The 23,168-nt window shown below is 40.4% G+C and overlaps 2 protein-coding genes and 1 long non-coding RNA gene across 3 annotated transcripts; all 3 read right to left on the bottom strand.

Annotated features, from left to right (window-relative positions):
- Positions 1-400: 400 nt before the first annotated feature.
- On the bottom strand, positions 401-2,689 carry LOC138604363 (apolipoprotein L6-like). The gene is given in 4 exon segments (XM_069676284.1): positions 401-498; positions 500-1,409; positions 2,148-2,267; positions 2,360-2,689. Coding segments are annotated over 4 exon segments (1,362 nt in total). The 5' UTR covers positions 2,650-2,689; the 3' UTR covers positions 401-456.
- An 8,393-nt stretch (positions 2,690-11,082) lies between these two features.
- LOC138604418 (uncharacterized) lies at positions 11,083-14,014 on the bottom strand. Its single transcript, XR_011309282.1, has 3 exons — positions 13,817-14,014; positions 12,736-12,805; positions 11,083-11,783 (listed from the first exon to the last, which is right to left on the bottom strand). It is a non-coding gene; the product is annotated as an uncharacterized lncRNA (long non-coding RNA).
- A 955-nt stretch (positions 14,015-14,969) lies between these two features.
- On the bottom strand, positions 14,970-18,845 carry apol (apolipoprotein L). Its single transcript, XM_069676186.1, has 4 exons — positions 18,616-18,845; positions 17,341-17,940; positions 17,129-17,248; positions 14,970-16,395 (listed from the first exon to the last, which is right to left on the bottom strand). Exons 1-4 carry the CDS (start codon positions 18,627-18,629, stop codon positions 15,354-15,356), a joined length of 1,776 nt encoding a protein of 591 aa, XP_069532287.1. The 5' UTR covers positions 18,630-18,845; the 3' UTR covers positions 14,970-15,353.
- Between the last annotated feature and the right edge of the window lie 4,323 nt (positions 18,846-23,168).

Raw genomic sequence — 23,168 nt, 5'->3', positions numbered from 1 at the left:
GTATTTTGCAATGATGTTATATTTGACAGCGATCACAACTCTAGAATATTTATTACACTAAACGATTACATTTTTTATTATGTCAGGTTATAAAAAGACACCTATAATGCATTATGTGAAACAGGCTTAGCAAAAGGTTCATAAAGAAGACATCCTCCCCGGGCACAACAGTGACTCAATAAATTGTTTATATCATGAGAATTACGACTATTTAGAAATTCATCAAATATACATTTTAGTGCTTTTAACTTTTGAACAGTGAGCTGTAAGCGGAGTTTAATTTTCATACATAGTGTAATCAATAAATGCATATCTTTGTGTTAAAGCTGGTAAAAAGGCACACGGTTATCTCTGCTCTCTGAGGACTACTGTGTCACACACACCTTCTGACCATCTTCATTTTCTTCATCCACTTCATCAGATGCTAATTTCATTTCAGCTTCTCTTTTTTGGTCTTCATCTCCATCTCTGGATAAAATGGTGTTTCCAGGATGACTTTGTGTTTCTCTGATGTCAGCAGACCTTCCCACAGGGAATCATAGATCTTCTCCCATGCGTCGATCTCTGAGCGCCAAAGTGCAGCTCTTGCTCTGATGAACTGTGAGACTTCAGTCTCGCTGCCTTTAGACAGACCGATGCTGTCTTTGCATATGAAGAAGACGTCCATGCCAAGGAAAAAAGCATTGAGCCCGATGAGACCGGCTCTAGCTGACTTGGAGAGGGCAAGAGGCCCTTTAAGTGCTGACTGACCGATGTCTGGGACATCTGCGGCCACCCTGGGTACGTTACGTAACGCTTTACCTTCCTGGACCGCCACCTTACCACCACTCATCAACAACTCCTCACTTTTTAAGATCTTAAAAGCAGAGGCGGTATCAACAAGTGAATCAATGCCTCTTACAAGGCAACCAGCTTTACCAAACACCTTTCCTACTCCCACACCCACTTCTATCTGACATGCTTCTATTTTGGTGACAGTTTGCCTGGAGGCCTCCTCCAGACAATCCTGGAGACTCTGCACATCCTCCATGAAGCTCTGGAAGACTTCACTGGCTTTCTTTTGATGTGTTTTGTTCACTCCGATCTCTGTTGCAGTAGTGACAATACCATTGACCCCGCTGGTGACACTAAGCCCTACCCCGGCCATGGTAAGACCCAGAGACACTCCAGCTGTTACAGGAATTAATGCCAAACCAATGATGGAAAGCACTCCCCCAGCTGCCCCCACTGAGCTGCCCGCCACACTGGAGATCTTTGCCCCCTTATTCATGGAGTCGAGCTTCACAGCGTTCTCCTCCAGCTCTTCAAGAGACTGCAGCATCGTCGGTCGACGTTTGCTGAACTCCTTCAGGAAACCAGAACAGGATTTCTCCTGAAACAAGAACATCAACCGGAAGTTCTGGTTCATCCTGATAAAGAGAAAAGAGGAAATTAATGAAGAATAATGACCGTGTAACATTTGTCAAGATTAACATCTTCCTTCAAAATTCTGTAAGAAAGAAAAAGAAAACTTTAACAAGCTACAAGTAGAACTAAAATCCATGTTAGCCACAAACAAGCAGCTATAATGTTAGCAAATTAGCTGCAACATTTCATAAAATAAATAACTAATCATACCAAGATACTAACTCAATTAACTATTTAATATCATTTAGTTGCAGTAAATTTAAACAACAAACACTTCTACAGCCATGCTAGTAGCTTTCTGAGGCTGCACTTACACACTTTGAAGCTTTGAGCTAAATGCTAACAAGCTAGCCTTGATACCTAGCAAGGTATCAAATTTACCTTGGTCATCATCCAAGTTTAACACGTTAGCATGCTAACGTTTTGCTAGTTTGACACAACACACAGCTTGGGGAGATGGGAAGGTCATTAGTTTTACAGATATTTGGTCAAAAACATGAATTAAATGTTGAAACAATTGAAATGTTGACGTGATAATGACCCAAGAGGGAGAATGAGTGCTTACAGTAGAGCTATGGTGCTAGCAATGCTAATATAAACAAATCTGAGACTGAATTGCAGTTCCTCAGGAACGTTAGCAAGTAAACAATGTAGCACTGTTTTTACTGTATGTATGAAAAAGTCTTTTGAAGACCAGTAATAAAACAATAAAACACCAGCAACATAGCGCTAATGCTAACCTGATGTCACTGAGCTGATTGATGTGATGAAGCATCCTCTGTATGTCGTCTGCAGACAAATCCACATCCAGGTCCACCGCAGTTTTCTTCATCATCTTCAGCTCAAAGGTGCTGAAACAGCTGTTAAAGACACAGTAACATTTAATCACTGAAACAGACGTCTATTTTTTTAATTGTGCATTTTATTTTGAAGGAAAAACTTGACAGTTTACCTCTTCTCTAACTTCTCGCAGATACTCAGGGTGGTCTGAATGTATTTGTCCAGCTGATATTTCAGCACTTCCACATTCTGAAGTTTGGGAAGGAAGAAGGCACTCGCATCTTTTTTAAACTCGAGGAGCAGAGGGCAGATCAGCCGCGCAGCAATGATGACAACCTGAGCTTGTTCAAGGCCGAAGTCCTCTGGCAGGCGTAACACAACCTTCTCCTCCTCCACGAACACATGAAGTGAGGTGACAGCCAGCTTCTCGACTGCATCCAGGAAGCAGTCGAGCTCCACCATCCCTTGCAGAGTGGCCTTCAGCACAGCAGCCAGCTCCTTCTCCAGCTCTGCATGCCTGCTGTCCTTGGCCACCTGCATCGCCTGCTTTACCTGCATCGCCTTGTTTTTCATATATCTCAGAAAGGCCTTTCCTTTGTTCTCTGACTGGGTAACATGGCTGAGGTTAAGGTTGATACTGTCAGCCCTTTCTTTGATGTCCATCATCATGTTTAACTCCGACTCCCTCTCAAGCATCCATTTAGAGACCCTCTCACAGAATCCTCTCACTGTGTTAATGTGGAAGAGGGTGTCTGTGGTGTAACAACACAAGGCCTTCTGGAGTTCCTTTCTGTAAGACAAAACACCATCCAGTTTGTGAGATTTTAGGTAATCATCTGTTTTAGTAGAGTGAGTTTTCACTGTAGGCTTTGTCTGCTATAGCTAATAAATAAAAATCGGGCTCAGGCCATTTCAGGGTTTATCACCGTTTATGTTTTTCTTTGCTGTTGCACAATATGACCAGCAGATGTCGCCAAAGCACACGTTGTCTCAGTGTTTTTTTTTTTATCGTAATAAGGCAATATTTCATGTAGGTCTACTCCTTAAATTCCTCAAAAGTTAAAGTATAATATAATTTAAACTGTTAGATTATATTACAGTGATGTTTTGACCAATGTTTAAATGCAGCCCTTCCTCTTTTAGTAGCCTTTGTTGGTTGGATACAACAGCAATTTCTACATCTCAATTCTAAGAAACAAACTCATAAGAAACACCTATGTGTGTACTGTGGGTGTAAAAAAAAACACTGAAATGTTGGATCAGCGTCATCACACTTGGAGAGGCTGTTGACTGAGGTCTGGGCGCCCCCTTGTGGCGCTATTGCGCAACTACACTAGAGATTACATGGTGCCGTGCCATGCAGTCATTGAGAGAGCGGATGTGGAGAGCGAGCGCAGCGGGAGACGTGTCTGCACTGCAGACCCCGGTACCGCAGACTATACTGTAGCCAAGCAGTACGAGTTGTTGTGCGTCACTGACAAACTGTGAGTGGAGTTGGGACATTGTTGTGTGCATTGAACTGGATCCGTGTTGTGGTTATTGCAGTGTGTTCTGCTATGGTATTATTTTTTCTGCTCTTTATAGACCAAAGACTCGTCACTGTGACCGCATTGGTTGCAATACTGTGCTGTTGTGTTTCAAATAAGACGGTAAAGACGTATTAAGCGTAGCGGAGCATCCTGTGTGTTCTCACCGACACCCAAAGCAAACATCACAAGTATTAAGCCATCACCTATAAAGTAAAAAGTGAATGCCCATTCAATAACACTGTCTTCATAACATATTTAACAAGTAGTTGCTTTTAAAATAAGTTTATACGTTTGCTTAATTATGTTTCGACATCAGTGCATCATTTCTTTACCCCCTTTTTGCTTTTATTGGTGAAATAACATGACATGTTTTCTGCCTTCACACAGCCACACCTACTAAGGCGCTTGTGACACACATACACACACACACACACACACACACACACACACACACACACACACACACCATACACACACACACACACACACACACACACACACACACACACACACACACACATACACACACACACACATAGTATCTCATATTATCAACTTCAACTTTATGAACATGCATATTAACCTCTTAATCATTTTTAATAAATTCTGCATGGCACACATCTAATTTTTTTATTTTTTACTGTATGTTGTGTCAAACTCAAAACTCTTAATTGTACCATATTAATCACTCTAGATTTTAACAGCACTTATATAAGCAGCTGGTGGTAAACAGGAGATTTCGATGTGGTGTCACTTTCTAATAAGGGTTCATTCTCTGTGGATTTTTATCTTGAGATTATAAGCAAAAAAACACACACTCTGTGTATCACTATGCTCATGTATGCATGATTTTAAACATAAACTCATACTATGTGCAATATTGAATATTCACAAAAATTCAAGTTACAAAAATAATCCAAATTACAAAGAATAAACACAAAGGCGATCACAAAGAGATACAACAACACACCAAACAACAATAAGGAGACCATAAAATGACCAAGAGCAGATTGAAGACGACGTAAAAGAGACAAAATGGCCACAAAGAGCAGATAAGACAGAAAGACATTTAAAGGGATGCAAAACACAACAACTAAGAGACAAAAAAAACACTAAAAAGACAAGAAACAAAATTCAAGAGTCACTTTTTGTGCCACAGAAGCTCAAAGATTCAATCTCTTTACCTTGCAGCAGACATCGTCTCCTCCGACTTTACTGACTTGTGTGTTTCATTTCATTTTCTTTTCTTTATATCAGCAGGTCAAAGCCCACCCACCTCCTTCCTGTGTTTTAGTTTTTTTTAGACACTGAAGTTAAATGTATTTGTGATATTAGATGAACTGTCTTGAATAAACATTTAATTTAAAACAAGGTGCACAATATTCATTCTGACTAAATTTGCAAAACAGTAACTGACAAATAATTTCCTCAGCTTACAATATTCAGCCCATATTATAAATGAGTGAAATCTATTCGAAGAACCTGAATACAAAAAAGCTTGTGGTCTTGGCTGAATAAAGAAAACTAATTATACAGTAATAATAATTTAATATACAGATATCTACCAGCAGCACATTAAATAGGCTGAGCTTAAGGACTATATGGGTACATGTTATTAGGTATATTTTCATCACATATTACTGGAGTGAATATACTTTAATTATATTATTATATATAAGTTAACCAGTAGATAGTGGACTAAGACATATCGTCTGCTAGTTTCAACTAGCTGTCCCCAAGAGAATGTAGCTTGAGCAGGCTAACTGAGGAGTTCAAGGTAATTGGTTTTCCAGTTAAGTTGGAATAATGTCAAAAGAACAGGTGGAGCTTTTCATAGAAGAGAAGTGACAGGATTAAGGTTATTTAGATTCGCAATGTTCTCCAGGGAGATGGATCGGCTGTCATCATGTCTGCGCAGTTTAAATTTTGATATATGTGCGCTGCAGTCTTTCGTTTTAAAAATGTTTTCAATGTTTTGCTTTGTTTCTTTCTTGTATGTGACGTATGCTTACAAGGCTTTTGAAAATTTACTTTTGCGCTCGATATTTGTGAACCATTTAATGTAAGGCAGTTTAAAATTTAAAAAAAAGTTAGTCTTACCTTGTAGAAATCTCCAAATTAGCCTATTTGCTGATTGAAATGTTGACTTCAAGATGATGCGTCTGTATCAGGATCGTTTTTCCTTTCTCCACATCACTAATTTCTTTACCCTTCTTATTACTCTTCTCACATCCATACCCATCTTAAATTACGCAAGACTCATCTGCCAGCTAGGTTTCATTAATTAAGAAGGCCGAAACATCAGTCGCGATATCTAAGTCTTAAAAGTCTTGCAGCCTATAATAGGCTGATTTCCTGATGCTGCCCTCAAGGCTGTCGAAAATACACGTTGATTAATGATAATAAAGATTCACAAAGACCCACTGCCACTTAAGTTAGTCAACCTGGGCTACAGACAGGAGAAGGCGAGACTTGTTTTAGAGCTGAGAAACTCATCAGATCCAACTGTACAGATAACACAGGCTGCAGTGTAAACTGGATGCAAATGGAGGGCTGAGCAAGCGGTCGACCAGGCCACCCATAGGCTGAAGTACCGTGAGATTGTCGGCAGGACACAGTCGGGGAGAACTGGCCTGGGGTGGGGAACAGCTCCCTTGATGTGGTCTCGAGGAAGGAGAGGAAGGATCTGGTGATATATCAGAGGCGACCAGGACAGAGGAGGAGCATTACAAAATCAGAGCCCTCAGTCAGCGGCAGCAAGGAGATTGGGGAGGGAGTGGTCAATAGTATGATTAGTATGACCGACATGTGGCATATGCCCCAAGCAGGACTTAGTTTCCTCTTCAGGTCCACCTATGACACTCAACCAAGCCCCAGCAATCTGCATCTATAGTAGGGCTCAGAGGGAAAACTGCCATCTCTGCCATGCCCTGAACCCAAGCCTGCAGCACATCCTGTCCAGTTGTAAAACAGCACTGGCTCAGAGTCAGTACAGGTGGCGCCACGACTGAGTCCTGCGGAAGCTGGCTCAAGTCCTGGGGACACGCAGGCTGGAAGCGACCGGGGACAAACTGCTACCACCACAGCGGCTGATCCACTTTGTTGGACAAGGAGGCACGGTACAGAACATCTCCTGGCAATCAGCCTTAATACCTGGGTGTGAATGGAACATGAGAGTGGACCTCGATCAACAGCTGACATTCCCATCTGAAGTTAACAACCTCTGTATGTCCAGACATTGTCCTATGGTCCACCACAGCCCTGACAGTGATCATGGCAGAGCTCACTGTCCGATGGGAGGGTGGTGTGGAGGCAGCTTTCGAACAGAAGAAGGACAAATATATGGAGCTGACAGCTGAATGTAGAGAAGCAGGGTGGTCAGCTGTAATCTACCCTGTGGAAGTCGGCAGAACATCCACCCAGCGCTTCTTGAGGCCCTTTTACCTGTGCTTCCATCTAGAAGATCTGGAACACCAGTGAATACTAACAGGGCAGTTGGCATCCAGGAAAGACTGGAGGACAGTCGGGAAAGACTGACTGACGGCAGGAAAGACTGCACCGGGTGTGGCAGGACTAGTTACCCGTTCCACAGGACCTCACAAATGTGGACAACCAAATGACAATGAGCACAAACGAGCACAAATTAAGAAAAACAGCCCGAAGGTCCACCGAGAGGCATGATGGAAGATGGACCTAAAAGGACTGACAACATGGAACTGATCGGAACAGCAACGATTAATGACCAAAGGATCCTGAGAAAATGCCAATGTGGGTGTCAAAACTGACAACTCATAGGGGCCTGCAAATCCATCAAGGGAAGGCAAAGTGCAGAGGGAATGACGAATTGCAAACTTGCGCTGCGTTAGTAAGTCAGACAAGGAGGAATCAGAGTCAGGTTGAGCACCACAGTGCTAGTGATTTCATCATTGCAGATGGTCAGAGGCAGAAGAAGCAGCCTTGCCTGGAGCAGGTGCACATACAACAACAGGTACATAACTCGCAGAATGAGCGCCATGAGGAGACACCCAGGAAAGAGAAACTGATCTGGCAACCTAAAGTAAAGTGGCCCAAATCCAACAACAAAGAGGCCTGGAAAAGCTTTGACCAGAACTTGCACATAAACCTCGAGAGGCAGGGTAACCACCAAGCTAAATCTCTTTGGCAGCATTGTGTATGAGGAAGGGGAGATTTGGAGAGATGGTCCAGAGAAAGAACATGCCCAGGGAGACGAGAGAGGGAGATACTCAGGCTGGTGAAAGAGAGGCGGCTACGTAGGAGGGCCTGGAGGAAGGCAAAAGATCATGAAAAGGAGGGTCTGAAGGCACTCTGGGACCAAATAAAAGGCAGGCTTGCAACCCTAAGGAGGGCAGAGCGGATCCAAAAGCAAAGAAGTAGGAAAGACAAGAAGAGGGTAAGCTCTTCCAGGACCCCTTAAAGTGCGCCCGCAGCCTGCTAGAGGAGAAGAAGAATGGGAAGTTGGAAATCACCGAGCAGGAGCTCGAGGAGCACATCAAAAGCCAGCTAGGCGACCCTGAGAAGAAAATCCCTCTTGGCTTGCCAGGATATGTGCCTCGCCCTGCTGAACAAGCTTCCAGTTCGACACCATCCATCCATTATCTATCCCGCTTATCCTGTTCAGGGTCACGGGGGGCTGGAGCCTATCCCAGCTGCCATTGGGCGAAGGGCGGGGTACACCCTGGACTGGTCGCCAGTCAATCACAGGGCCGACACATAGAGACAGACAACCATTCGCACTCACACCCACACCTATGGGCAATTTAGGGTCACCAATTAACCTTACAAGCATGTCTTTGGACTGTGGGAGGAAGCCGGAGACCCCGGAGGGAACCCACGCATGCACGAGGAGAACATGCAAACTCCACACAGAAAGGCCCACCTTGAACCAGTGACCTTCTAGCTGTGAGGCAACAGCGCTAACCACTGCACCACCGTGCAGCCCCCAGTTCGACACCACGCCACCAAAATGGTCTGAGATCAAACAAGTAGATGAGATCTGCCTCAGCACAATGGCATATATATACAGGGTATATAAGAACTGCCCCACAGTGCTGAAGCTACTCTGGAAAATGATGAGAGCTGCCCAGAAGACCCAAGCCATCCCAGCAGAGTGGAGTGGAGCGAAAGGGCAAGATTCCCATAACATCAACCAGTTCAGAGGCATCGCCCTACTGAACATAGAAGGGAATATCTTCCTAGTGTTGAGAAAAGGACTGACCAACTACCCCTAGAAAACAGTTATATTGACACCAGCTGCCAGGAAGCAGGTGTTCCGGGATTCCCTGGCTGTGTGGAACATGATCTGGGAGCAGATTCAGACAGCCAAGCATGAACATCCTGGGCCACAGCCATGCATCCTGGGCCAAGTCTTGCTGTCTCTCTATCAGGAAAGGAGCCAGGAATAATGGCATCTCTTTCACAGTAAATGGAGAACAGATCCCTTTGCTATTGGAACAACCAGTCCGAAGTCTAGGGAAACTGTATACAGCTGACCTGTCTGACAAACACATGGCTGCCGCCATCAAGAAACAACTCTCTGAAGGCCTGGAAAGGATCAACAGAAGCCATCTCCCAGAGAAACTCAAAGTCTGGTGCTTCCAGTTCAGCCTATAAAAGCGTCTGATGTGGCCCCTTAAAATGTGTGAGATCACCACCTCCACAGTGTTGAGGATGGACTCCATAGCCAATAGTTTCATCCATAAGTGGCTGGGCCTACCTCGGAGCTTCTCCAGCACAGGCTTGTATGGAAGGAACACACTTCAGCTGCCACTGAAGTCAGTCATCCTGGGCTACAGACAGGAGAAGGTTACACTCGTTTTAGAGCTGAGAAACTGTACAGAACACCAAGGCTGCTTGTGCAAACTGGCGAGCATCAGTAGACTGAAGCATCGAGAGATTGTTTAGTGCTTCCATCTATAATGAGAAAGATTCACAAAGACCTGTAAAAAATGAGTGTAGCCCTCAACATTTACAACTAAAAATCTGTACAAACCATAGACTGTATAAATAATGGACGTAGTCTCAGTGACGTCACCCATTGGTTTCTGAAGAAGTGTTTTGAAGCCCAAATTGACTGTATAAATAATGTATGAGCTAGTTGCCAGGAGGAGATTCTGTCGGTGACTGACTGCAGGTGTTTAGTTATCAGACTAAAGAAGTAGCGGACTCGCTGCTCGCTCGCCCGGTGAGAGAGCGGCGAGCCGACACGTAACGGGAAACTTAAAATAACCGGTCTTCTCATCACCACGGTCCGCTGTATTCTCTCTGGGGAAAAGCCAACAACTCCTGACTCCTATTTACTGGCCGACGGATAAATAAATGTTTGATAAACATTGAATAGGCTAACAAGCAGCTAAAGCGAGCACAGTATACCTGCTACTTAGTGCTAAAAATATTTCAATGCATAACACTAACATTTAACTCACCGAAAAGCTGGAGCTCAGACTTCTTGCACGGCAATAAAGTTCCATAAATACCACAGAGAGATTATTTGTCCAAACTTTGAATGAAGAAATCCCCAAAAGTCGCACAACACAAACAGGTGAAGTTAAGCTCAGTGTCTGTGTCTGTGTTGACGTCTAGCAGACAGCCAGCAGGATCCACCTGTCAATCAAGTGATCCGGCCCCTATGATTTAAGGCTTAATATAATTAAAACGGGTGTGTTATAAAAAAAATTCACCCCCCCGTACAGTTATCCTGAACAATAAAATTAGCTATTTATAACAAAACTGTTTTTTGTACCAGGCTGTAAACATGTTTATTTCTGCTGTAAAAATTGGCATTTTCCCATGCTGAGAGTGGCAAAGAGACAGCAATAATATGTTTTTCAGTTATGTTTAGGAGGGATAGGGCAGTTGTCTCGTATGGGCATAATTACACAGATCCTCACATTATCTCCAGCAACTGATACATTCAAGCGTTTTTATTTTTTATTATATCCTACGTACAGTATGTCAATGCAAGTAAGTATGAGTGAAAAGGTTTTTTCTTGAATGGACAATCTTCAAAGAAAAACTCATCTGACAAATGAGGGAACTCTCACAGTGCAAGCTACAAATGCTGGACATCTATTGCCAAGCAACTGATGATGTGGCTCTAAGTTTAGTTAGCATACAGGACAGGTGGACTTGACGACAGACAGCAGGGCAGGAGCAGCCTTGACCTTTGACCTTTACAGATTTCTGCCCTAGATGTCTCCGGTGCAGAAACAAAATAAAACCTTCAAAATCGTATTCATTGTAGTTTTATTTGAATGTGCAATATACATGTGCAGATAAGAGTATACATACAAAAATAGACACTATATTATATACATTAGATATACAATGTATTTTGCTAAATGTTTTATTGACAGTGACTATAGAATTAAGATAAGAATTTAAGTATGTGAGATATATTATTAAATCACACACATAAAGCAATATGTGAAAAAGACATCATTCCCAAGCAAAAAAGCATCTTATTAAATTGGTTTATGTCATAAGAATGACTGTTTTTTATACATTTATCAAATATACATTTTAATGATCGATCCTGAACAGGAGGCGTTCAGCAGAGTTTGATTACAATAAAAGGAAATATTCAAATCAAAGTTGGATTAAAAAAAGGCACACAGTAATCTCTGATCGCACTACTGTACCACACAACCTCTTCTTCCTTTTTCCATTATTTCAGCCACTTCATCAGATGGTAATTCCATTTCAGCTTCTCTTTGTGTCTTTATCTCCATCTCTGGATAAAATGGCATTTCCAGGATTACTTTGTTTTTCTCTGATGTCAGCAGACCTTCAAACAGGGAATCATGGATCTTCTCCCATGTGTCGATCTCTGAGGCCTCCTCCAGACAATCCTGGGGACTCTGCACATCCTCCATGAAGCTCTGGAAGACTTCACTGGAGATCTTTGCCCTCTTACCTGTGGAGTCCAGCTTCACAGCGTTCTCCTCCAGCTCTTCCAGAGACTGCAGCATCCTCGGTCGACGCTCATTCAGGAAGCCAGAACAGGAATTCTCGTGAAACAAGAACATCAACCGGAAGTGCTGTTTCATCCTGATAAAGAGAAAAGGGGACATTAATAAAAAAATAATGACCGTGTAAGAGTCCCAAGATTAACATTGTACTGCCATCTGTAGGTGAAAAACATCTGATGAGTATCTCATATTATCAACTTTAAATTTATGAACATGCATATTAACCTCTTAATCACTTCTTATAAATTCTACATGGCACCCATACAACATTTTTTATACTTTATATTGTACCATATTAATCACTCCAGATTTTAACAGCACTTATATAAGCAGCTGGTGGTAAACAGGAGGTTTTGTTGTGGTGTCACTTCTCCTTTCTCATAAGGGTTTATTCTCTGTGGATTTTTATCTTGAGTTTATAAGCAAAAAAACACACACTCTGTGTATCACTATGCTCATGACATAAACTGTCATACTATGTGCAATGTTTAATATTCATATGGTAAAAGCAACAATCAAAGTCGAGCTGAAACGGCATTTGGGCCTAGCTTATGTAGGCACACGTGATAATGTTGATTACAGGAAGAAAACATGATCGGATTTTGATATAAGAACACGAAGAAATTGATTTTCTGTATTTTTTTTGGCCTATATTGTAAAATAGATGCACAATATTCCCGGGGATGTGATCTAAAAGGATTAAAATGACATTTTTCATTTCACCTCCACTTTAAAAGTTACAAAAATAACCAGAATTACAAAGAGTAACACAAAGGTGATCACAAAGATATACAACAACACACCGAACAACAAAGGAGAACATGAAATGACCAAGAGCAGATTGAAGACGACGTAAAAGACACAGAATGACCACAAAGAGCAGATAAGACAGAAAGACATTTAAAGGGATGCAAAACAAAACAACTAAGAGATAAAAAAAACAAAAAAGAGGGAATAACACAAAAAGACAAGAAACAACATCAAAGAGTCACTTTTTGTGCCACAGAAGCTCAAAGATTTGAACTCTTTACCTTGCAGCAGACATCTTCTCCTCCTTTACTGGCTTCAGTTACTTATTGGGGCCTCGTTGTTTTACCTCGTCTGGAAAAATATAAACAGATTAAGACTTTAAGATCACTGAGTCACAAAACTGCAACAAGTGACACACTTGTGTTTTTGGTTTTATTTTATTTTCTCCACATGAGCAGGTTAAAGTCCACCCATTTCTTTTTTATAACTCAGCCAATGATCAACAGTCAGCTGGGTTTTTGTTATTTTAGATGCTGTCTAAACTCATCGAGGTCAACAATTTGCAAATGAAAGTGAAACATTTCGTTTAAAACAAGGGGCACAATATTCATTCTGACTCAGCTTACAATATTCAGCCCATATTATATTACCCCGGCAAAGCACTCATGGTTATGTGAAGGCCAGTAGAAGAAGTTGAATACAACAAAGATTGTGGTCTTGGCTGAATAAAGAAAACTAACTTAAAGCAGAAAAGTTTGCATTCAGCAGTCTGCGCTATAATTTTACAGACATCTACCAGCTTCACATTAAATAGGCTGAGCTTAAGAACAATGGCTACATGTTTTTAGGTATATTTCCATCACATATACTTTATATTTTATGATACATAAGTTAACGAGCAGATAGGAGACTAAAGCAAAGCAAACATTTTAGCCATTGTTCCTACGTAGTACGTACGTAATGTAGCTCGAGGAGCCTAATGTCGAAAGAACAGGTGGAGCTTTTCATAGAAGAGATAACATGAAGAAGTTCTGGTAAGGTGAAGTGTTCTCCGGGGAGATGGATAGGCTCCTACCATCATGTCTGCGCAGTTTAAATTAAACTATCAGGACCGGAAGTCTTCTGCGGTCTCACCACCTGCATTTCGGAATGTGATATGTGCGCTGCGGTCTTTATTTATTTATTTATTTTACGTTTTCAATGTTTTGCTTTCAGTTTCTTTTTTGTTGGTGAACGTATGCTAAAAGGCTTTTGATAAATGTACTTTTGACTTATCGTCTTGAGTGTTGCGCTCGATATTTGTGAACTGTTTGATGTAAAGCAGTTTAAAATAATAATTTTTAAAAAGTAAGCTTTACTTACTGCGTTATTTAGCCTATTTGCTGAGTGAAATATCGACTTCAAGATGATGATTCTGTGTGTCTGGGTCGTTTTTCTTTCTCCACATCACTAGTTTTAATAACTAATTTATATACCTTTCTTACATTACGCAAGACTCATCTGTCAGCTGGGTTTTATTAGCTGAGAAGGCTGATACATCGGTAGCGATAACTAAGTGTTAAATCTCGCAGCAGCCTGTGGCAAGGTGATTTCCTGATGCTGCATTCAAGGTCGTCGAAAATTCAAACGCGGATAAGTGATAATAAAAAAGATTTACAAAGACCCGTTTAAAATGAGAGCGCTAAATCCGCATGAACACAGCAGCAGTTTGGTATATTAATGTACATTGATAACTGTATTAGCTTCTCTGTATACAAAGTCACACGTTGAGAGTGGGAGAGAGACAGCAGTTCTTCAGTTTAATTTTGGAGGGATGGGGCAATTGTCTCTTAAAGTAGACATTTACAATATGTATCAACTCATACGCCTGCAGTGCCTCTATGGCCATAATTAAATTGATCCTCACGTTATCTCCAGCAACTGATACATTTAGACGGAGAAAGAAGTGCAAAATGTACAAGACAACAAACGACATTTAATAAAACATTTTATTCTAGGCTACATGTGTCAACAGAGAGGGTTGAAAAGTTTTTCCTTGAAGGGAAAATCTCTAAAGAAAAACTCATCTGACAAAGGCTGGACCTCCCGGGGGGTTTGCCAAGCACCTGATATGGTTGTAGGTTTAGGTAGCATACAGGACAGGTGGACTGACGGCAGACAGCAGGGCAGGAGCAACCTCGACCTTTGACCTAACCCCCTATTCTTATTAGCTTATCCTTGACTGAAGTGAAGTGGATGTTTGTGCTAAATCTCTACTCTGGTGCAAAGAGAAATAACACTGAATAAAGTCATTGAGCACCTGTGCAAACTGGCTGATTACTGCTGGAAGACGAAGACATTTCCTCTGGTCAGACACAGACTTGAAGCCATAAAGAAAAATGTCAAAGTCTCTTATAAAATCCTGTAAAAAAACAAAACAGTATAAAGTATTTAGACAACAGACAGTATGAGTTGCAAACTTCAATTTTTTTTATTGATTGTGCAAAAAAATGTGCATACAAAATTATATACATGAATAATTTACATTATACAGTGTATTTTTCAATGATGTTATATTTGACAGTGATCACAACTCTAGAATATTTATTACACTAAACGATTACATTTTTTATTATGTCAGGTTATAAAAAGACACCTATAATGCATTATGTGAAACAGGCTTAGCAAAAGGTTCATAAAGAAGACATCCTCCCCGGGCACAACAGTGACTCAATAAATTGTTTATATCATGAGAATTACGACTATTTAGAAATTCATCAAATATACATTTTAGTGCTTTTAACTTTTGAACAGTGAGCTGTAAGCGGAGTTTAATTTTCATACATAGTGTAATCAATAAATGCATATCTTTGTGTCAAAGCTGGTAAAAAGGCACACGGTTATCTCTGCTCTCTGAGGACTACTGTGTCACACAGACTTTCTGACCGTCTTCATTTTCTTCATCCACTTCATCAGATGCTAATTTCATTTCAGCTTCTCTTTGTGTCTTCATCTCCATCTCTGGATAAAATGGTGTTTCCAGGATGACTTTGTGTTTCTCTGATGTCAGCAGACCTTCAAACAGGGAATCATAGATCTTCTCCCATGCGTCGATCTCTGAGCGCCAAAGTGCAGCTCTTGCTCTGATGAACTGTGAGACTTCAGTCTCGCTGCCTTTCGACAGACCGATGCTGTCTTTGCAGATGAAGAAGACGTCCATGCCAAGGAAAAAAGCATTGAGCCCGATGAGACCGGCTCTAGCTGACTTGGTGAGGGCAAGAGGCCCTTTAAGGGCTGCCTGACCGATGTCTGGGACGTCTGCAGCCACCCTGGGTACATTACGTAACGCTTTACCTTCCTGGACCGCCACCTTACCAGCACTCATCAACAACTCCTCACTTTTTAACATCTTAAAAGCAGAGGCGGTATCAACAAGTGAATCAATGCCTCTTACAATGAAACCAGCTTTACCAAACACCTTTCCTACTCCCACACCCACTTCTATCTGACATGCTTCTATTTTGGTGACAGTCTGACTGGAGGCCTCCTCCAGACAATCCTGGAGACTCTGCACATCCTCCATGAAGCTCTGGAAGACTTCACTGGCTTTCTTTTGATGTGTATTGTTCACTCCGATCTCTGTTGCAGTAGTGACAATACCATTGACCCCGCTGGTGACACTAAGCCCTACCCCGGCCATGGTAAGACCCAGAGACACTCCAGCTGTTACAGGAATTAATGCCAAACCAATGATTGAAAGCACTCCCCCAACTGCCCCGACTGAGCTGCCCACCACACTGGAGATCTTTGCCCCCTTATTCATGGAGTCGAGCTTCACAGCGTTCTCCTCCAGCTCTTCCAGAGACTGCATCATCGTCGGTCGACGTTTGCTGAACTCCTTCAGGAAACCAGAACAGGATTTCTCCTGAAACAAGAACATCAACCGGAAGTTCTGGTTCATCCTGATAAAGAGAAAAGAGGAAATTAATGAAGAATAATGACCGTGTAACATTTGTCAAGATTAACATCTTCCTTCAAAATTCTGTAAGAAAGAAAAAACACACTTTAACAAGCTACAAGTAGAACTAAAATCCATGTTAGCCACAAACAAGCAGCTATAATGTTAGCAAATTAGCTGCAACATTTCATAAAATAAATAACTAATTATACCGAGATACTAACTCAATTAACTCTTTAATATCATTTAGTTGCAGTAAATTTAAACAACAAACACTTCTACAGCCATGCTAGTAGCTTTCTGAGGCTGCACTTACACACTTTGAAGCTTTGAGCTAAATGCTAACAAGCTAGCCTTGATACCTAGCAAGGTATCAAATTTACCTTGGTCATCATCCAAGTTTAACACGTTAGCATGCTAACGTTTTGCTAGTTTGACACAACGCACAGCTTGGGGAGATGGGAAGGTCATTAGTTTTACAGATATTTGGTCAAAAACATGAATTAAATGTTGAAACAATTGAAATGTTGACGTGATAATGACCCAAGAGGGAGAATGAGTGCTTACAGTAGAGCTATGGTGCTAGCAATGCTAAACAAATCTGAGACTGAATTGCAGTTTCTCATGAACGTTAGCAAGTAAACAATGTAGCACTGTTTTTACTGTATGTATGAAAAAGTCTTTTGAAGACCAGTAATAAAACAATAAAACACCAGCAACATAGCGCTAATGCTAACCTGATGTCACTGAGCTGATTGATGTGATAAAGCATCCTCTGTATGTCGTCTGCAGACAAATCCACATCCAGGTCCACCGCAGTTTTCTTCATCATCTTCAGCTCAAAGGTGCTGAAACAGCTGTTAAAGACACAGTAACATTTAATCACTGAAACAGACGTCTATTTCTTTAATTGTGCATTTTATTTTGAAGGAAAAACTTGACAGTTTACCTCTTCTCTAACTTCCCGCAGATACTCAGGGTGGTCTGAATGTATTTGTCCAGCTGATATTTCAGCACTTCCAAATTCTGAAGTTTGGGAACGAAGAAGGCACTCGCATCTCTTTTAAACTCGAGGAGCAGAGGGCAGATCAGCCGCGCAGCAATGATGACAACCTGAGCTTGTTCAAGGCCGAAGTCCTCTGGCAGGCGTACCACAACCTTCTCCTCCTCCACGAACACATGAAGTGAGGTGACAGCCAGCTTCTCGACTGCATCCAGGAAGCAGTCGAGCTCCACCATCCCTTGCAGAGTGGCCTTCAGCACAGCAGCCAGCTCCTTCTCCAGCTCTGCATGCCTGCTTTCCGCAGTCACCTGCGTGAACTTGCTCTTCATATATCCCAGAAAGGCCTCTCCTTTGTTCTCTGACTGGGTAACATGGCTGATGTTAAGGTTGATACTGTCAGCCCTTTCTTTGATGTCCATCATCATGTTTAACTCTGACTCCCTCACAAGCATCCATTTAGAGACCCTCTCACAGAATCCTCTCACTGTGTCAATGTGGAAGAGGGTGTCTGTGGTGTAACAACACAAGGCCTCCTGGAGTTCCTTTCTGTAAGACAAAACACCATCCAGTTTGTGAGATTTTAGGTAATCATCTGTTTTAGTAGAGTTAGTTTTCACTGTAGGCTTTGTCTGCTATAGCTAATAAAAAAAAAACCGTGCACAGGCCATACCAGGGTTTATCAGGTTCGGGTTTTATTTGTAGTTGCACATTATGACCAGAAGATGTCGCCAAAGCACACGTTGTCGCAGTATATAATACTGACTGTAGCAGCAGTTTTTAAAAGTTTAAAGAACCCTGTTTTTTGCCATAATAAGGCTCGTACTCTTTAAATACTCCAAAAGTTAGAGTATAATACAATTTAAACTGTAAAATAGTAATACAGTGATAATTTATAAAATGATTGACAGAACCAAAGCTCAAATGCAGACCTCCCTTTCTCAGTCGCCTTTAATCATTAGATACATTCATTTCTACATCTCACTATTAAAAACTAAGTCATAAGAAAACAGCATGTGTGTACTGAGGGTTAAAAAAACGTTGACATGTCGAATCATCGGGCGCCTTCATAACATATTTTACATAGTTGCCTGACCTGCCTCCTTTTAGGACCCAAAGGTAGCTTTTTTGATCTTATCTGAAACTTTATTTCTGTGATGCTAGTACTTAAATTTACTCATAGGTTTCTGTTCAACAATAGCTCAAAGATTTAAAGTTCTTTACCTTGACGCTGCCATGTTTCTCCTCTCCGTATGCTGTCTTCTGTAAGTTTACAAGGGTCTCATCGTATTATCTGCACGGTTAATATGAAAGTAGATCAGTAATGTAAATGCGCTGGATATCACATACACAATTGTTCACTAGATCTACAGAAATAGGCTAACTAAATCGCAAAAGTTGACAAGGGACGCTCCTCTCGCTTTGGTTTCGTTTTCCTTCCTCCACATCACCGGGTTGAGTCACACCCATTTACTCACTTTCATAGCCCAGAAAATGTAGTTGAAAAACCAGGCTGAAACTATGCGGAAGCGATAACAGAGTGCTAAAAGTTCAGGCACCATATAAACTGCGGTCAAGCCAGCCGTGGTTCGCGTTTCCTTGGTCAAATCAGCCGCACCTTTTTTCCAGTGCGCAAATGCACTAACATTTACGGTAATCGTAATGAAACCACTCTGAAGAGCTGCTGGTAGTGAATTTGGGGCAGACTGTGGTCTCACAATCAGACCCATGAAACATACGATACTTTTACAGTAATTATTCCCAGTAATAAACTGAAGGTATCACGAAGGTATCCTTCCGGATTTCAAAGTAAAAGACGACGTGAGAAAAAAAACAAAAAAACACTTTGTCAAAATCTCTAACAGAGAACAAGAATAAGGATACTTCAACCAACTTTGATGTGGAATAAAAACCTTATTTTCCATAAGTAGCTCAAGATACATATACTGCTGAATTTAGTACTTCCTAGACTACTTGCATGTATAATATGGAGTACTTTTACTGAGTACTTTTCGAGTAATCCTGTGTCAAAATCCTTAACAGAGAGCAAGAATAAGGATACTTCACCCAACTTTGATGTGGAATAAAAACCTTATTTTCCATAAGTAGTCCAAGATTCATATACTGCCGAAATGAGTACTTCCTAGACTACTTGTATAACAACTATGAAGTACTTTTACTGAGTACTTTTCGAGTAATCCTGTGCCAAAATCCTTAACAGAGAACAAGAATTAGGATATTTCGCCTAACTTTGATGTGGAATAAAAACCTTATTTTCCATATTATTCATGCAAGTACTCTAGGAAGTGATAAGTTCAGAAGTGTATGAATCTTGGACTACTTATGGAAAATAAGGTTTTTATTCTAAATCAAAGTTGGGTGAAGTATCCTTATTCTTGCTCTCTGTTAAGGATTTTGACACAGGATTACTCGAAAGGTACTAAGTAAAAGTACTCCATATTATTCATGCAAGTACTCTAGGAAGTACTTAGTTCAGCAGTATATGAATCTTGGACTACTTATGGAAAATAAGGTTTTTATTTCACATCAAAGTTGGGTGAAGTATCCTTATTCTTGCTCTCTGTTAAGGATTTTGACACAGGATTACTCGAAAAGTACTCAGTAAAAGTACTTCATATTATGCATGCAAATAGTCTAGGAAGTACTAAATTCAGTAGTATATGTATCGTGGACTACTTATGGAAAATAAGGTTTTTATTCTACATCAAAGTTGGTTGAGGTATCCTTTTTCTTCTCACGTCGTCCTTTACTTTGAAATCCGGAAGGATACCTTCGTGATACCTTCAGTTTATTACCGGGAATAATTAATGTAAAAGTATCGTATGTTTCATGGGTCTGATCATAGACGTGTATATATGTCTATGGGTCTGATCATGAGACCGCAGTCTGCCCCAAATTCACTACCAGCAGCTCTTCAGAGCGGTTTCATTACGATTACCGTAAACGTTAGATCATTTGCGCACTGGGAAAAAAGGTGCGGCTGATTTGACCAAGGAAACGCAAACAACGGCTGGCTTGACCGCAGTCCATATAACCTGTTGAAAACAAAGCCATATTTTCAAAGTTTATTTCCTGGTGTTGCATTTAAAGACTGTCGGAAATATAATTATGATAACCCTAAGAAACAAAAAAGACAACAAATAAATATGTTTTGGAGGGAGAGCTCTGGACAACTGTACTAAAGTATTTCACCAAAGCATCCCACACCCCACCTTCCACCCCTGTAGGCTTTCAGCGCGAGTTGCACTGCATCAACAATGCTGCCAACTGCTTCCATGTTTGTTTTGGGACATGAACGCGCTGTAATTGGTGTTCTCGCGAGATTTATGGCGTTATCTGACGCTGAATGCTAGGTTTAGGCTCCTTCCAGATTGTCAAAGGATTAAAAAAAACAACTGTGGAAGTTATTGGAACATTTCTGATGACATTCAGCACTTTAAGGGGTTAATGTGGCTAACAATTAGACTCCAAAAAGTTCACCTAAATCTACGAGCCTCCAAGTAGTCTGGCACAAACCTAAACTCCTGTCAAAATGTCATTTTTACACTATAGTTTTACACATACTTCATACAGTGTGTTTATAGGTTAGCTTTAGTACTTAAATTCTATTACCTGTGGACACATCCAGGCTAGCTGTTTCCTCCTGTTTCCAGTGCTAAGCTAAGTTAACCAACCTATCTGCTGGCTGTAGCTTCATATTTAACTGACAAACCCGAGAGTGGTGCACTGTAAATTCTAACAAGTTAAGTTTACTTAAAAAATAATTTGAAAACTGATTACTTTGGGGAAAGTAAGTAATAGAACTTAAACTGTGTCAAGTCATGTTTTTAGAATGAACATGTGTTATTTGAGTGAGTGGAACTTTTTAAAGTTGCGAGCACTTAATGTATCCAAGTACACTGTAAAACCTGATAAGTTAGTTCAACTCAAACCATTTGAGGAAACCTAATTTTTTTTATTGTTAAGGTAACTTAAATAAATTAAGTAAAAGGTACCCATTCCAGTGTATTGAACTTAAAATGAGTGAGTATTTTGAACTAATCAATTAAGTAAGATTAACTTAGTTAAGTAGTTTATCTCAACTTCAAAGTAACAATTCAGTGGATTTAATTGCTGCTAATACTTTATATTAATATGTATTAAGTTAATGTAACAAACTGTAATAACTTAAAGTGTTACAAAAATTAGTATCACTCAAAATGAGTAAGTACCACAATAATAATTTCTGAGTTACTGCTAATTCATAAGGATGAGTTATGTCAAATTTCTTTGAACATTAAGTTAAGTTAACTTACTTTTTTTTATTAAGATAGACTGTTAGGTTTTACAGTGTGTCCATCCTTTGATCTAATGTTCCACTACAAAGTGAATGCGAGTATTTTTTTGTATGTATAAGAGTTTTGTTGTGTTCTAATTTTGCAACGCTCACAGTGCAGCCCCTCTGGCTACAGCACACTACACTGGTGCTTCACTGACAAAACTCACACACACACTTGGTCCAGCTGATAACCACGTGGCTGGCAACACTATGTGGCTTTGGAGAGAAGAAGGAACCCATTCTTACTTTGAGTTTTGAATGTTGAATAAAAGAGCAACAGTAGTGGAAGAAGTGGTTACTCAGACATACTGTTGAAGAACCTATAGTACACTGGTACAAGTAAAAATCCTACATTCAGGATTTTATTTAAGTAAAACAACAAAAGTATGATTGTAAAAGTGGCAAATAATTATAATTTGAATATATTATGGATGCTAGTTAAGTTTAAGCTAATATGAACGTCTTAATATATTCCTGGACAGGTTATTCTACACCAATGCATCATAGTTTAGGTGTTGATCATACATTAACATGTAATTTGTCACTTTCCAATTAAACCACCTTAATTCAGAGACCAATATTGTACTTTTTACTTCACCAGATTATTTTACAGCTTTAGTTACTTTACAGTTTTCTTTGTTATTTACTTTATAGCTGCATGATAACATGGGTTAAGGGGGCTTGGGGAGTAACGAAATACAAGTAACGGCATTATGTGATTAGGATACAAAAAAAGGCAACTGTCATCTGTTACAGTTACAGAAAAAAAAGAGGTCATTAGATCACAGATACATTTATTAAAAATAACTAGCAGGATTAGAATTATAAAATACATTTTAAAATGAAGATGATATAACACCAAAGATGCTCTGTAACATCTGGCGTCTCATTTATAAACCGTCCCAGCATCAGAAGCAGCTTTATTGGCCAGGTATGTACACATACAAGGAATTTGACTCTGGTTTAACTTTGCTCTCTATGTACATTTAACCATTAAATATAAAAAATTAAACTAATATGTATAAGCCTACATTCAACATTAAATATTAAACTAGTATCTACAGCCTGTGAAAGACACTAGTGCAGATATGAGGAGTGCAATGGTGTTGAAATATATGATATGGTAATAATATGGTATGATAATACAATGCACCTGCGCGCACATTCACGACACACGTGTCTCATGACTACACTCCTAAAAGTTGCCATCATTTTGTCTTCACAGGAGAAAATGGGAGCAACATCGCAGCACAGTGCAAGTTATACCGTCCGGCTGTCATTATCCAAGGACTCAACATCTAATTTAAAGAAACATTTACAGGTAAGACCAACCGTTAATGTTAGCTGCACAGAATTCCAGTTAAAAATGTTAGCTAACCTGTCGTCTTCTACTACTACTGAAAAATAGTTTGAGACTCTTGGCCGGGATGGTGTGGGT

Source organism: Semicossyphus pulcher, unplaced genomic scaffold (assembly GCF_022749685.1).
Source record: "Semicossyphus pulcher isolate SPU_LCO1_2020_fin unplaced genomic scaffold, fSemPul1.0.p SCAF_25, whole genome shotgun sequence".
Lineage (NCBI taxonomy): Eukaryota > Metazoa > Chordata > Actinopteri > Labriformes > Labridae > Semicossyphus > Semicossyphus pulcher.
The sequence above is the reverse complement of the archived record's forward strand: the minus strand, read 5'-3'. Positions and strand labels throughout refer to the sequence as shown.

What these genes read in the sequence shown, in the direction of transcription:
- apol (XM_069676186.1), bottom strand. An exon ending in TGCGGGAAGTTAGAGAAGAG is followed by an intron (nt 17,249 to 17,340) that starts GTAAACTGTCAA and finishes TGTCTTTAACAG; the next exon opens with CTGTTTCAGCACCTTTGAGC. An exon ending in AATCAGCTCAGTGACATCAG is followed by an intron (nt 16,396 to 17,128) that starts GTTAGCATTAGC and finishes TCTCTTTATCAG; the next exon opens with GATGAACCAGAACTTCCGGT.